Source organism: Ursus arctos, unplaced genomic scaffold, assembly GCF_023065955.2.
Source record: "Ursus arctos isolate Adak ecotype North America unplaced genomic scaffold, UrsArc2.0 scaffold_14, whole genome shotgun sequence".
In the NCBI taxonomy this organism is placed as follows: Eukaryota; Metazoa; Chordata; class Mammalia; order Carnivora; family Ursidae; genus Ursus; species Ursus arctos.
Window position 1 is genome coordinate 64,546,722 of NW_026622808.1, and position 16,060 is coordinate 64,562,781.

At 48.5% G+C, this 16,060-nt stretch overlaps 1 protein-coding gene across 1 annotated transcript in view; it reads left to right on the forward strand.

Moving 5' to 3' along the window:
• The window catches only part of SLC6A11 (solute carrier family 6 member 11), a 126,260-nt gene that overhangs the window by 11,899 nt on the left and 98,301 nt on the right, over positions 1 to 16,060 (forward strand). Inside the window, exon 5 of the mRNA XM_026501363.4 lies at positions 15,884 to 16,016. Coding sequence (XP_026357148.1) covers positions 15,884 to 16,016 — 133 coding nt within the window. The remainder of the gene's footprint in view (positions 1 to 15,883; positions 16,017 to 16,060) is intronic.

Sequence of the window (16,060 nt, forward strand, 5' to 3'; positions counted from 1 at the left end):
CTTTGGTCTTTCTTCACTTAAGGCCTTGAATCCCATTGGTCCACAGTTCTTCAGCAAGTCTGTGTTTTCTGTGTATACAATTGAAATCACTTTTGCAATGGTGTCCATTCAACCAGCATTTGTTGAGCACATACATTGTGCTGGGCCTGAATTAAGCTCTAAGGGTTTTCAGTTCTGTATCTTTATTCAGAAGGATGAGGTCTCATCTTTCTGGTTTATCTTCACTGGACGAGTTTTTAAAACTTAATTGTTTCTAAATCCTATGGCCATTTGATCTTCTTTGGACACAAATTTTGGGAGGCTGAGGAGCTGGAGTAAAACCCTGATTCGTTCTGTGGACCCAGGGCCTGGCCCTGCCTCCCTCTCAGACTTCTTCCCGTTACCATTGCCCTCCTCTGCACTGGCCTTCTTTCTGTCCTTTGTAAGTACTTGTCCCATGCTCAGTCACAGGCCTTTGTTTTTCCCTTTGTTTAGAAGACTCTCACCAGATCCCTAGGTGTCTGGCTCCTTCTTATCATTACAGATGTCATTTGGGACACCGTCTCTGACCATCCCAGCCACATCAGCACTCAGCCCTGCTCAGCCCCATCGCTCTGATCTATTGTCTACATAGCACTTACTGAAACCCTCATGTCTTTGTTTACATGTGCATTTTCTCTCTCCCTCCATTAGAATATCAGCCCCATTCGAGCAAGGACTGTCCTTGTTTGTTCCCTATTGTTCTGCCAGCACATTCCAGGTGCTTAATAAATATTAAAATATTAGCTGAGATGGATGAGTGGAGGAGAGAATAAATGAATGAAGGGATGTTTTTTAACCCCTCGGAGTTCGTGGTCCTCATTTGTAAATTGGAGGTGATCATGATAACGCCCACCTGCAAGGCTGAGATGAGGACTGAATGCATCCTTGTCTGTATTGAGCCCAGTACAGCTTAGGCCCTTTCGAAAGGACTGAATGAAGAAAGAGAATGTTCGTGATTGACTTTACTGTTTGTGTGATGAGGATTAGCCCTGTTCCCTGCCTTGCCAGCTTCTCTGGATCGCTGTGAGGATTAAAGGAGAAAACACACTCAGAACTTCTATGGATTGTAAGTGGGGTGCCCAAGTTAGCTCCGGCACCCTGTTTCACCCTTACCTCTGCAGGTGCAGACTCATGGCTGATCCTCGTGCAGAGTTGGCTTGTGTGTCTGAAGCAGCCTTCATGCCTCCGACTGTAGGGTCAGAAGTGCTCCCCAGACCCTTTCCCTAAGTCATAACCCAATGTTGGGTGGCATCCGTCTACTTCTGCTAGTTTGGAGTACCCTACTCCCAATATATTACCCCCTTCGTGTACACAGTGTAGACTTCAGCCAGCAAGTTCTAGAACCCAGTTTAAGTCCTCGCTTCCTCCACTAGCCCAGCATACAATCCGGGGCAGTTTACCCTCCTAGGCCTCCATCTGCTCCTCTGAAAATGGGATGGTAACAGGACCTAACACTCAAGGTGGTCAGGAACATTAGATGAGATGAGGCTTTCCACGTGGTGAGTACTCAATATATGGTAGCTAATTTTTACAAGGAAGCTGTCATTCTGCTCTTCGAAAGCCTAGGTGGATTCTTTCCAGCATTCTTAGAGTAGGCTCATCAGCCAGGTCTGTTTGCCCCTCCGGTGAACCTGAAGAACTCTCAGTGCGTTTTCTTCACTTGATTGTTCTTTTGACATTTTCGGAGAACGTACTGGGTGCTGGGCACCTTATCCGTAGCCGGAAAGATCAGGGGGGTGCTATCTTCCTTGAAGAAGCACATAGCTTAGTGGGGGAAGCTGGAAAGTAAACATATAATAATAAAAAGATTTTTTTTGAAATATAAAGCAACAGGTATTTGTAGAATGGTTGCATAAGATGAGGAAGCCTGGATGCTTGGGCTTTGAGGAAGGCTTCATGGAGTTGATGAGGCTTAGAGGGTTTTGCAGCGTGAATAGAAGTTTATGTGTTTGCCAGGGGAGTGAGTGAGGAGCATGCCAGGTGGAGAAAATAGCACAGGCAAGAACCCAGAGACCTGAAGCTGTATGTTGAGGCTTGTAGAGTTTACCTGCAGTGTCCCTGCCCGTGGAGCCTGGGGAATGTTAGGGGGCTTTGCTGAGGAAGTAGGATGGGCCAGAACATCTAGTGGGTCACAGGTCTTTACTGAGTATGTCAGGTATCATTGTGGAGTCTGGGATACAGCATGAACAAAACAAAAGACTTGCCTGGTGGAGTGGACATCACAGACGACCGACCAAGTAGGCAGAAAGTATTAGGTTAAGTCAGGATCCGTCTGCTGAAGAACAGGCAAGTAGGGAGCAAGAATGTCACAGGATCAGGGAAGGCCTCTTTAAGGAGGTGGCATTTGTGCAGGTACCTGAGAGAAGTGAGGGAGGCAGCCTGGCAGATATTGGGAATGAGCCCTCAGGCCAAAGGCGTAGCAGGAGCCGTTACCCTGTGGTGGGAGCACGGTGGAGGTGTTTGGGGAAGAGCAGACAACCAGCGAGGCTGGAGCCAAGTGTGAAGGACTTGGGTGCCTTTCTAAAGGGTTTGAAATCCTCCTGCGGGATGCTTCCAAAGGCCTTATCCATGCAATAACAGGATCAGATCTGGGAGTAAGACAGATCACCCATGCTGCCAGGTGGACACAGGAGGCAGGGACCCTGGGGACACTTTCTTGGCCCAGGCATATGAAATTGAGGTTTCTTCATGGAGAGAGGACAGGTGTGGGGGAGGTGATGGTGCCCTGACCTATCAGGAAAGATGGGTTGAAACAGTCTTGATGATGGTAATTCTCCTTGGCCCTGCCATGCCCTGGGAGAGTAAGAGAATTGCCCTTCTGATCTGCTAATGCCTCCCACCTGCCCACTGGCACTAAGATGCTTCCTACCTGCACACATCCTTGGTGGGCTTTTCCTGATGGGGGCAGATGGGAGGCTCCAAATTTGCCTGGACTCTCCCAGCTTTTACACAGCAGTGGAAGCCAACTTAGCAGTAACCCTCCATGCTTGGGCAGCACACTTGCTTTGTCCCCCAGATCCCACTTCTGGGGCTGTATTCCACTGGGATGACCACACTAGTTATAAGCAGCATGCCAACAGCAATACTGTTGGTGATCATTAAAAAAAAAAAAAAGGACACATGTAAAATGAGAAAATGTCTTAAATATGATACTGATGAGATAAATTATGGTATATTTGCAAGAATTGCTAAAAAGGAATGAGCAGAAAATGTATTGATGTGGAAAAGTTCTCTAAGGTAAAATTAAGTGGAAAAAAAGCACAGTGTAGAATGATGTATATAATACCATAATTATAAAAAATATATGTATATGCCTTATTCCCATAGAATGTTTCTAGAAGGATACACAGGAAGCTAGTAACTGTGGTGATCACCCAAGAGTGGGATGGGGGGCAAGCAAGGGTGTAGAAAGAGATTTATTTTTTGCTTTATACTTTTTTATACTATTTGAATTAAAAAAATTAAAACCAGGAACATGATTATTTCATAATTCAAAAAAAAAATAGAAGCTTGAGGGGTTACTGAGTACACTGTCATTTATTATAATGATCCTTCCTGAGTGACAAATCCCAATTACAACCCTGGCTTCACCTTACTAGTCATTATTTAACATTTTTGTTAACATTATCTCATTTAATTTTATATCAGCCCAGGGAGATTGGCAGAAGAAAGAAAAATCTCCATTTTTCCATTAAACATAATCTTGCAGAAGCTGCATGATTGCCCAGCTCATATGCCAGAACTCAAAACTCTTGGCTCCCACTCTCCTCGGGGAAGCCCTGGTTTCTCCAGGGGGCTGCCTGTCCCTACAGGTGCTTCCGCCATGGACTGAGGAATTCCCTTCCTTCCTGCTGCTCAGTCCTCACCACCAGGGAGGCGCTGGGGGCCCTGAGTTAAGGAGCGCAGGGAGGAAGTCCTGTTGAGATGTACTAGGTTTTGCCATACCAGCCTCAGTGCGAAGGAGCAGGCCAGGGCAGCTCTTCCCAGCTCTCAGGAGATGCAAACGCGAATTGGCACTTTGTGTCCTCTTTATTCTAATTGTTTCACTGATTGCAAAAGTAGTGAGTATGGTAAGTGATTCAAACTCAACAGCTACATAAATGTGATACATGTGCTGTGGTAGGTCCAGGCTGGTATAACAAAAACGCCACAGACTGGCAACAATTTATGCCTCACAGTTCTGGAGGCTAGAAGTCCACAATCAAGGTGCTAATAGATTTGGTGTGTTGTGAAAGCTTATCTCCTGGCTCATAGATGGCTGTCTTCTCGCTGTGTGCAAGAATTCTCTGAAGTCCCTTTATAAGGGCACCAGTCCCATTATGAGGACTCTACCCTCATGACCTAATCGCTTCCCAAAGGCCCCATCTGCTAGTACCATCATCTTGTGGATTAGGACTTAACGTATGAACTTTGAATCTGTTGTGCTATTCCTCCTGGCCCCGCCCCCTAAGAAACAACGATTAACAGTTCAGAATCTCTTCCTGACGGTATTTCCCTGTACATTTAGTACCATTCTTCTTACTTTTCTTTTTGCCCTGTCTATTGAAGAAAGTAAGTTCCCAGATTCGGAAATTTAGTTCTATTAATAAAGGTCAGCTCTCTTCTACAGAAGTGGGTTCTCCAGTGGCCTCTTGGATTTCCTTATTGCAAAAGTAGCCTTTTTTTTTTTTTTTTTTTTTGCTGTAAATGTAGGAAGTCTGTTTAAGTAAAAGAAGGAAAAAGAACACACACGAGAGGATTTCCGTTTCCACACTGCTGAAGCTGAGAGGGATTACTTTCCAAGTCCACTGTTGTGGCTCCCTTGTTTCCACCAGGTCAACCCTGGTAACCACCCCTGAAGTACAACCCAGGCGTCCCCTTCAAGGAACAGTGTGCAGCACTCCCCCACTGTCAATGATGGAGGCCCGGGGTGAGGGGGGTCCCTCTCACCCCGGCTGTGAGCTGTTTGCCCTCCATTGTGAGCACTGGGGTGCCCACTGGCATAGAGCCCCTGCCTCGAGAAGGATTAGTTCGTAGCTCTGCTGCTGATAACAGTCTGAACACAGCAGTGTGAGCAGAGCGGAGGGTAGAGGCCCAGCTTGTATACAGAATTACAGAAATGCTCTTTACAAGAACAGTGATGTGGTAATGGGGATGCAGAGACCTGGGCTTTGGGGCCAAACAGCAAGAATCTGAATCCTGTTGCTTTTCACTTATTAGCCTTGTGTTCATTACTTAAGTCTCTCTGCAATTCACTTTCTTTGCCTGCAGAATGGAAGAGAGAGGAGTAATTGGACTTATTAGTAAGTGCTGGAGAGCTATGACCTACTACTATGACCTTTTGTTGATTGGTGGAGTAAAGATATTTGTATATAAAATCAGCCACGAGTGTATTTGTTTTCACAAAAAAAAGCAGATGTCTTACACTAAATAATGGGAAGTTGCAATTTACTGAACCAGGAGGGCTTTGTCTGAGGTTCCTTTTATGTCCTGTTGGGTGCAGCCAGGGAAGGGAAGCACAGGCTGTGTACGCTGGCCCTGAGCATGCCCCCTAGCCATGCTATTTCAATTTAATCCACCCACCCTGGGGATAAATGGTGTGGCATCAGTGTGGGGGTCCTCATCCCACACAGGAGATTCTGAGGCAGGGAGAGGTTAAGGGTCTGGTCCAAATTGCCTCTCCCAGTAAGCCAGAGGCAGACCTGGGCTGAGAGCAGACCTCTCTAAGCCCACCTGCCTCCCTTCACCCCTCCACGCTCCTCTTGCCTGTGTCTGCTATGCCAGCATCTGCCTGTTCTATCACAGGGCAGAATCTGACCGCATGTCCCTTCTCTCTGCAGGCTGATGGACTGACGCTCTTGAAGGAATAGTTTTTTAGCAGATGGGGAGATATAATTGATGGAGGAAGGGAGAAACTAACAGGGGAATGAATAAAGAGAAAGCTCTGGTCCCCAGCAAAAACAAAACCCTCTTTTCGGTTCCGTCCTTGATGGATTTCAAGAGATTCCTTTAGGAAAAGGCTTGAACCTTGATTTTAGAAGAATATTGTGGTTTCCAGCTGAGCCAGGTATTGCATGTGACCCTGGCAGACTGTGATCTGCTGCGATGACAGATGTAAATTGGTGCTGGCCTCCCGGTGTATGGTTTAAGGCCCTGCAGCTGGTGGCACGGGCATTAATGAATGACTTTAATTTGTACTCAGGTGCAAAATAACACATAAGGGGCTGTTACCAAATTTTAGTGCATTATCTCTAGTCTAGATGATTTTTAATGAAACCACAAGAAAGTATATGAAACTCCCCAGATTTACACACATACTCCCACCCCTCGTGTCTGCCCTACACTGCTCCTGGAAGATATCCAGGATGGGGAAGAAGCATCAGAACTGGGAGACTTAACCCTGCCACTTACTGGTGGGACCCCTGGGCATGTGATATGGAACCTCTGTTCCCTCACTGGTGAAGTGGGCGTACCTGTCCCACCCTTCAAGGTGCAGTCAGTGTGAAGTGCTGATGGTGGGTGGTAAGTAATTGGCCAATGGTAGTGCCTCTTACTTCTGCATCTGGCCTGCCTCCCCACCACGAATAAGGTGACATTCAAAGGATGGAGATCTCCTGGTCTCCAGATCCCCACTCCCCACTCTGGATCTCCTCATTCATCCAGGACCTTTCCTGATGGGCTTTCCTGCTTGCTGTCCCTCTGTGGCAGACAGTGGCTCATTGCCAGCCTTGACACAGAACATCTCAGAGTGGTGAGGGATGGCAAAGATGGTCAGACATCATCAGAACTTTTGGTGGCTGATGATGCAGAGGTGTGGTACTGTGGGAGCCCATGGGATGGGGCTGGAAAGGCTTGGGCAGCACGTTAGGGCCATGCTGAGTCCTAGTGAGGAGGAGAAAGGTTCAGGAATTGGAGGGTCCTGGGACCCCAGCCATGGGTGGCAAGGACCTCTCTACTGCATGGGATCCATGTAACCCATGTGAGGATGGGCTACGTTAAGAACCAGTGGGTTCCCAAAAGCTGTGGCAGCCTCTCTTCTGCTCAGCCCGCCCCTTCTGTACTTTGCCTCCTGACCTGCATTACCTCTGCTCACATCTCCCCATGAGGCACAAGTTTTGGGGCCCTTCCCTGAGTTTCGATGCTCTAACAGTCCCTGCCTCTAGACTCACTCTCCTCTTTTCACTGTCTTCTACTTCCCCGGATCTCACCCAGCAGTGGTGGGGAGGAGGGCCCACAAAGGAGACTGGGGTGCAAGTCCAGGCTCTGTGACCCACCAGTCTGTGATGCAGGGCGAGGTCAGGAACGACGTGGAGCCTCCATTTCCTCTGAACAATGGGAGTAAAGCGAGGTAACAGACACAAGAGCGCCAGAGTGCTGTTCCAGCATGTGTTCTGCACATGCTAGCGAGGTTGCCGCGGGAAGGCAGAAGGGCGGCGGGGAGAACTTCCTTCCTAAGTTCTCAATCTGACTTGTCCTTTACATGCCATAAACTGCTCCCCCTGTAGGTGTGCAAGTCAGTGATTTTGAGGAACTGCCGATTGTGAGATCATCACAATACAGGTTTAGAACATTGCCATCACCCTCTTCAGGGCTCTGGTTCCCGATTGCAGTTCATCTCCCTTCCGGCCTCTGCCTCCAAGCCACCACTCCTCCACGCTCCCTCTCTCTGGATTTGCCTAGTCAGGACTTTGCATATAAATGGAGTCATTCAATGTGGGTCCTCTGTCACCGACTTCCTTCACCTAGCATAATGTTTTCAAGGTTCACCCATGCTATGAGGTGTATCACTCCTCCTTCCCTCTTTCTGGCTAGATAACGTTCCATTTTATGAATATACCACATTTTGTTTGTCTGTGAGTTGATGGATATTTGAGTGGCTTTCAGTTTTTGCTCTTATGAATAACCTAGGGATGGAATCTCTGAGTTTTATGTTTAGCTTTCTAAGAAACTGCCAAACCATTTTTCAATGTGACTAAGCCATTTTGCATTCCTACCAGAAATAAATGTATGTTGTTCCATTTCTCCACATCCTTGAGGACACTTGTTATTGTTATTTTGATTACTGGCATCCTAGCAGGTATACCCTAGTGGGCGCGAAATAGTATCTCATTGTGGTTTTAATTTGCACTTTAAAAGGGAACACTTATGAATAAATTTGGGAAACATTGGGCAAATCAGAGCTATAAAGGTGTCTTTATTGCAGGACTTCTCCGAGCCTTTAATACTGTCATGATCATTGAGACTCTCAACCGAGGGCTACAATGTACATCATTTTCTCTAATGAGGGCCTGGTGTGACCTGGGAACTCTGAGTGTCTTGAGGGATTAATGTTCTTTGGAAAGCATTAGCCTAGGACAGGGGTCTGGAGACTACCGGCCAAACCCCATCTGCTGTCTGTTTTTATAAAAAATGTTTTATTGGAAGATAGCCACCTCATTCATTTATAAATTGTGTATGGCTGCTTTCACACTGCAAGGATAGAGCTGCATAGTTAGGACAGTGACCTTACGGCTTCAGAGCCTAAAATATTTACTGTCTGGCCCTTCACAGACAAAGTTTGTTGCCCCTGACCTAGGAGTGTCTGGTGCATAGTAGATGTTCACTTAACCTTTAAATGAAAGGAGGGACTGACCCTAAGGACCAAGAAAGCACTTTGTGAGGCTTTGTATTATTTGAGCTGGTGCTTAAAGGACAGGTTGAGTTTTTGTAGTTTGGGAGAATGAGAAAGACATTCCTGGCAGAGGGAACAGCAGGAATGACTCTTGTAAAGTAGAGAAGTCAGGGTGTGTCTGGGGGGCTGGTGGGCACTTCTGCATGGCCTAGAGGGATTTCTCAGGCCAGCTTGGGTCCCTAGTTGTATTTCCTGACTGACACGGTTCTGGCCTGTCTTTCCCACGACCAGACAGTGTGTCCAAGCTCTGCCTCTGAAGTCCGACAGATGTGGCTTCAGGCTCTGCCTCAGCCTTCCTGGGCATGTTAATTTGCCTAAGCCACAGTTTTCCCACGTGTAAAATGGGAATAACACTTGCATTCCCCTTGGGAGTAAGCACGAAGGCAATCCAAGCTGTTACAGTCCTTGTAATTATTATCTTTATACTTCTGGGTAGTAAGCTCTCTGAGGGCAGAACACCCTGATTTACTCATCGTTGTGGCTTTAGTCCTTAGGGTACTCAGCATAGAGTTGGCACCTGGTAACTACCTGCTGAAAGATTACAGGATGCAGAGGCCTCAGCTTCTTGGCAAGGGGGTTCCTTGCCCTGAGCCTCATGGGTTTTAGGACTCTGCTGGGGGCTCGGAGGAGCAAGCCCCATATGTGGGGAGAGCTGGGGGCCTGCACTTCTCTCTTCCCAGACAAGTGACAGCAGAACCCTGAAGGCAGAGAAATTCTGGAGGGGGCAGGGAAGGCACATTTGTTTTGGTGATGGGCCCTTTTTTGTTTGTGTGTTGCTTGGGGAGACCAGAGAGGGAGACCAGCAAGGCTATTTATAGCCTAGCCCCTCAGCGCCAGTTTTTAGGGCGGTCTCGGCGTCCCTGGCAGCACTTCCTCCGGGGCAGGTTAAAGAAAGGTGATGTGTTTGCCGGCTCCAGCTCCGTGCTGGACATTAAGATGAGGCCTCCCCGGCTGGCCAGCCATGCTGGGAGCTGTTCCCACACAGCCTCTCCCAGACTCTGGGGGTGGGGGAAGGTGGCCTGGCTGCCTGCTCCCTCTCTGCTTTCCCAGTTCAGACCATTCCTGGCTCTGGAAGCTAGGGAAGCCCCAGGTGTGAGGCCGTTTCCTTCTCTCTGGGCCCAGCCTCTCTGGGTATGAGACCCTGAAAGGCGACTGAGGGTGATGCCTGAGGACTGGATTTGGGATTCCAGCAATTTCCCTGGGACCGTGAAGGATGGAGGAGGGGCCTTGAGTGAGATGTATCCTCTCCCTGGGTCCATACCTGGTGAGGCAGCAGTTGGGGGGAGGGGTGTGGGTACCAGAAGAACCTGATTTCAAGTCCTAATCTGGGCAAGATGCTTTACCTCACTTGGCCTCAGTTTACCCACCTATAAAATGGGCCTAATAATGCCCTCACAGGAAGGACTGAATGTAGCAAGCTGTAGGGCTTTTAGTGGCGCCTGCCATGGTCCCCTCCACTGCCAGCTCCTTCCAGTTCTCTCCTGACAGTCTCTTAATAAGGATGGTTTGCTTTCAGACTGGCCTCCTGGTTTCCCCCAGCTCTTTCCCTCCCATTCCTGTAGAAAATGGCAACATCTCCACCTGCGTATTCTTTCTTCTACCCCCTCCATCCCCTCCTGTGATTGATCCCCAGCCCCTTACCCATTAACTATCCCACTTGTACCAACCTGAAAACAGAACAGGCATAAGCAAAACAGCTTTTGTACTCTGTGTGGCCCTTTTCTCTACCACAGTCTCTTATCCATGACAGCCAAACTTCCCCAAAGAGCCACCTCACCAGGGTCTCATCGCGTGTCTACTCCCCACCCATGGCAGCCTGAAGTCTGCCCCACAGGGACCTGCTCTCACTGCCTCACGCACACCTTCTGGTCCCAAATCCCACAACACCCTCCCTCTCACCAGACTGCCCTGTGGCATTTGGCAGATGGGCTGCTTCCCCTTCTGGAATGCCCTCTGCCTCCAGGGATACCACCTTCTCCTGTTGCTACCCTGCCATTCTGCTCACCCCTGTCTGCCTACTGCAAGGGCTCCTCCCTTCCTCTCTCTGCCCTGTAAATGTTGGGGTTCTGGAAGCTCTGTGGCAGGTCCTCTCCCTCCTCCTACTCCTCCAGCTCTCCCCAGGCAGCCTCACGTTCTCCCAGCACACCCTGAAGGCTCAGGTCTGAATCTCCTCCCTGCATCTCTCTTCTGAGCTTTATAGCCAGAGCCCCAGTTGCCTCTGGGGATTGCAGCTTCCTGGGTGTTCCACAAGCCCTCAAAATCATCTCGTCTAAAAGATCGGTTCTTTACCACCTCCTCTTCCAACCAACTTGACAATTCACTCCCGCTCAGCTAATGACCCCCCATCCGTCCAAGTATGAAGCTGGGTATCAGCTGAGACCTCCCTCTTCCCTGCTACCTGCCACTCCCTTGCAGTCACTTTGTGCCTGTGCTGTTTTCAAGCCCACTTGTTCCCCTCCAGGGCCCTTCTCCTACCCTGGTACAGACCCCCCCCTTTAGTGTCCAAACTAAGGCAACCCTGCCCTGTTCGACCCTTACTGTCCATTCTCCCCACTGCAGCCAAAGAGAGTTTTCCAAAACATGTATCTGATGGGGTCTCACTCCTGTTTAAGATTCTACTAGTCTTCTGTTGCCCTCAGGATAAAGCCCCAACTTTTCAGCAAGGCTCATAATCTAGCCCTTGCTCACACTCCAGCCTTGTTCTCAACCCTACCTCTCGCCCCGGCTTCTGCTACACTGACCCAACGTGCTGTGCTCTTCCCTCGCCTCACTGAGCCTTCGTTCCAGCCTTTTGCACCTGGTGGCCTTTCTGCCCCGAATACTACCCCCACCTCTTCTTTGCTAATTCTCCTCCTACCCTCCAGGACCCCCTGGCTCAGTCCCATCTCCACATCCTGTTTTGGGCCAGATCCCCAGTGAGGGTCCCTGCTTTTCTCTGTCCTGACCCTCTCCATGCCCAGTTCTGTTTTCTTGTCTGCTTTCCCCATTAGAACATGAGCTCTTTACAGATCCCCAGCTGTAACACTGGCACACTAATGACACCTTGATAAGTGCTACTTGAATAAATTAACAAATGTATGAAGGACATGTGTACTACCTTTATGTCATATGCAAAGACATGTAATATAGCTTTGGGGCATGCATTTACCAATAGCTTAAATTATGAAGAAGAGAGGACGGTGGTAATTTTACAGGGGACTGTTACAGGGGAATCTAGGAGCTAGCACTGAGGCCGAAGGTGTGGGCTTTGGAACCAGGAGCCCTGGGTTCAAATCCCAGTGTTGTTGCTTGCTCCTGGTGATTTTGGGAAAGTTAACTTAACCCCTCTGCACCTCAGTTTCTCCATCTTTGAAATGATGGTGATTGTACTTAACCTCAAAGATTGTGGGGAGGGTTAGATGATGCTTGAAAACCTATCAAAGGGAAGTATTGTCATTCCCATCTTACAGATGAAGAAGCTGAGACTCAGAGAAATGATGTCCCTTACTCAAGGTCCACAGCTGGTAAGGAGCAGAGCTCAGTTTGAACCCAGCCCATCTCTATATGTGCCAAGGGCTGGGGAAGCAGAGGCATCATACCTCCAAGCTCTGAGATTTTAGTCTCTGGATAGCTATCTCCAGAACTATATTCTAGACTTATGGCCTGAAAAAGATGCCTCATGACGGATCTGCTTCCCTTCCTAGCTCATAGTAGGTGTTCAGAATAACTTGAGTAAATGTCTCCAAAGAGTTCTGTCTAGTCCTCAACATTTCCCACTCCCTGGACAGTGTCGGGAGGTCTGTTCCCTGGTCCTTTTTTTGCCAGGGTATTGGCAGCAAACTCTTCCTTATTCAGACCTTTCTCCTGTCCCAGCACTCCATGGGGGAGGGTCACTAAGAAAGCTTTTTCCCAGGAAGAGCTGTGCCTTCTCCAAGTCTCCGGAGTTGAGTGCCCCAGCCCCTGGCTCTCAAAGGCTGCCCTTGTGGGTTTCAAAACAACCCACAGCCCTGCAGGCTGAGAACCTGGCCCCCAAGCCCCCTATCTTTAGAAACCCAAGGTCCATTGCTAGTTAGAGTCAGCTCTGGTGAAACCTAAAGAAAATAGTTTGAGGATGTTTTCAAATAGTGTCTGGTGGAACAAAAGAGCAATTCATCCTGCGTAGCTTTTAGTAATCTGCTTCCCATTCTGGGAATTAGATTGTTCAATTAAGCGAGAGGGCGCCGAGGCAGGCTGCAGGACTCAAAAGTTTGCAGCATCCAAAATGTGGAAGAGAGGGGACCTGAGCCAGCTCCCTCCTGGCTGATCTGCCCCCTCCACTGTCCCTCTACCCCGTGCCATTTCCAGTTTTCAAATTCCAGTTCAGAAAACAACTACATCAACAAGAAGGCATGTGTGTATGTGCACCCCTGCTAGCTAGGGACCTCATGTAAGTGTTTCTTTAATGAAAAATTCAGAGCCTGGGGTGGATTGGGAAAAGCACACCATCTGCACTGGCCCACTTTCTTTCCTGTGTGGGCTTCGCCCTTCTCATTCACCAGCTGCTGGGCATTCAAGATGCTGTTGGGGGCAGTTTGCAAGGTGGTAGATAGATGTCGATTAGGAGACTCTTAATCTAGAAACAAGGTACCTGATGAGCACCCTGAGGTTTCGCTGCAGAATTTTGGGAGTAAGTGGGTACATCACAGTATTTTGGCGGGGAGAAAGTCCAGTGGCTTCTCAAAGGATACCGGACACTGTCCCCGGGTCCTCCTCAAAAATACTATTCAGGTGGAGTTTGTAGGTCATTCCTTCATTGCCAGGAAACTCTACTTCTGTAGTGTAGAAGCCTTATCATGCATAAGCTGTCCTCGGGGAAATGTGGCAAAATGCAGCTTCCAGGGAGCCACACAGCAAAGATTCAGACTCAGTGGGTCTGGGACGAGTGGCAGGAATTTTTGTATTTTTAGCGAGCGCTCTACAAAGACTATGCTCTGAGACCCACTACTCTGTTATGATAATAGATACTCTATATAATAGATAATAGGTACTATAGATAATATAGTATTATCTATAGTATAGATAATAGATAGATGATAGATAAAAGGTTTTATTTAATGACCTGTAGTTCTTAAAGGAATTAAAGCCAGAGACTACTAAGACATAAGAAACAAAACAAAACACAAAAAACTATTGCTGGGGTGCCTGGGTGGCACAGTCATTTAAGCATCCGACTTGGTTTCTACTCAAGTCATGATCTCAGGGTCATGAGATTGAGCCAAGTGTAGAGTCTGCTTGAGATTCTCTCTCCCTCTCCCTCTGCCCCTCCTGCTCCTGCACTCCCTCTAAAATAAAGAAATAAATCTTAAAAATAAAACAAAACAAAACAAAAAACCTGTCATAACTATGTGGCTGTCTCCTCCTTTGGACTTTTTTTGTCTAACTTATACTAGTAGAGGGCAAAAGCCACATGTGCTTACCTTTTTATCTGCGGTATTAGGATAGTGCCTGATACATAATAGGTGCTCAGTAAATGTGTATTTAAGTGGACGTTCCCACTTCTGGCTATAGGTCTGAAAGCTGGTTTCTTTTCAAGTAAATCCACAGCTGCACACAGCCCAATTTTGTTTGGGGGCCTGCCTGATTTCTCCAGCAGGGACTGGGGCTGGAGGGAGCCTGTAGACCAGTGCTAATTGGTGTCATTGGGTAATTAATGCAGAATCAGGCCCTGAGCAGATTCCCAGGGAGAGAGACACTGAGGGAGGCTTTCATTCTTGGTGGGATGGGAGCTGCTTGCTCAAAGGACGTTCCCAGAGTGCTGAGGCAACTGGCGTGGTCCAGCGGGGGTGGTTTGGCAGCCAGAATGGGGTTCATGGAGTGAGTTTCGAGGGGGTTTGTGTTGGTGCCATGGTTCTGCACAATATGGAGCGTGGCGAGTTTGACTTTAAAGAAACACAAACCCCAGGAGTGGGCTCTGGGAGCCAGGCCTGTGTCAACCCTGAAGAATTGATGGGTTCTGAAGGAAGACTGTGGCCGGCGGCATTGGCTCAGTGTAGCCAGGGGTCCTCCCACTCCTGTGGCTTGGGCCCTCTGGGCCATCCCTACTCTCAGCATGCTATTCAAGGCTCCCAGGGAGACTCCTCTGTTTACCTTTTCTGCTTTTCCCTTCTGATCCCTGTGCTCCAGGATTCCCCAGGTATCCCATGCTCTGTGTTCTGGCTATTACCTCGATCTAAAACAACCTTCACTTCCTCTCTCTCCTGACTAAATTCCATCATCCTTCAAAGTTTAGCTCAAATATCACTTCCTCCAGAATGCTTTCCCTGACCCCTGTATCAGTCAGGATTGGTTGGGTTTTGCCACAATAACAAACACCTCCAAAGTTCTCAGTAGCTTAAAGCAAAAAAATTGCTTTCTTGCTCACACAACATCTCTGACAAAGGGTAGCAGAAGGGCTCTTATAGTCACTCGGAAACTCAGGCTTCTAGAGGCTTCATCTTTTTTTTTTTTTTAAAAGATTTTATTTATTTATTTGACAGAGACAGAGACAGCCAGCGAGAGAGGGAACACAAGCAGGGGGAGTGGGAGAAGAAGAAGCAGGCTCATAGCAGAGGAGCCCGATGTGGGGCTCGATCCCATAACGCTGGGATCACGCCCTGAGCGGAAGGCAGACGCTTAACCACTGTGCCACCCAGGCGCCCCTAGAGGCTTCATCTTGATATATACCCTGTCATGACAGCAATAGTAGAGAAAAGAGAAGGTGGCAAACCACACCACCTGGATCTGAAATTGACACAGGTGCCATTGGCCAAAGCAAGTTCAATGTCCACTGTTTAGTTCATCAGGCCGGGGGATGTATAATTGCTCCTGCTGAGGGTGGGACCTGGAATGTGTATGGACAGACCTGCAGTCTCCCAGCAACCTCGAGATAGGCTAGATGCTTCTTGGTCCTTCCAAAGCCCCTACAACTTCCTCTGTTGTAGCCCTTGCCATGCTATCCATAAACCATCTGCTAACTGGTTTGTCTTTTCCCCCATGAGTGAAACCATGAAGACAGAGGGCTGGGTCTTGTTCTTCTCTGGGGTCCCCACACCCAGCCCTGGGTTTGGCTCAGAGGAAGTACTTGGCAAATGGTGGTGGGGGGAGCAGGTGAATGAGTGGGTGGCTCATCCCTGCCCCTCTAGAGCACTAGCTTTGCCAGGGGTGGGGTCAGGGTGGGTCTCCAGCCCACATGACTCTCCCTACTCCCCTCTGCAGGCGCCGGGTCTTGGCCATCTCAGATGGGATCGAGCACATTGGGAACCTCCGCTGGGAGCTGGCCTTGTGTCTCCTGGCAGCCTGGACCATCTGCTATTTCTGCATCTGGAAGGGGACCAAGTCCACAGGAAAGGTAAGAGGTGCATCTTCAAGCAGCTAGCCACGGGCAGGGAAGGA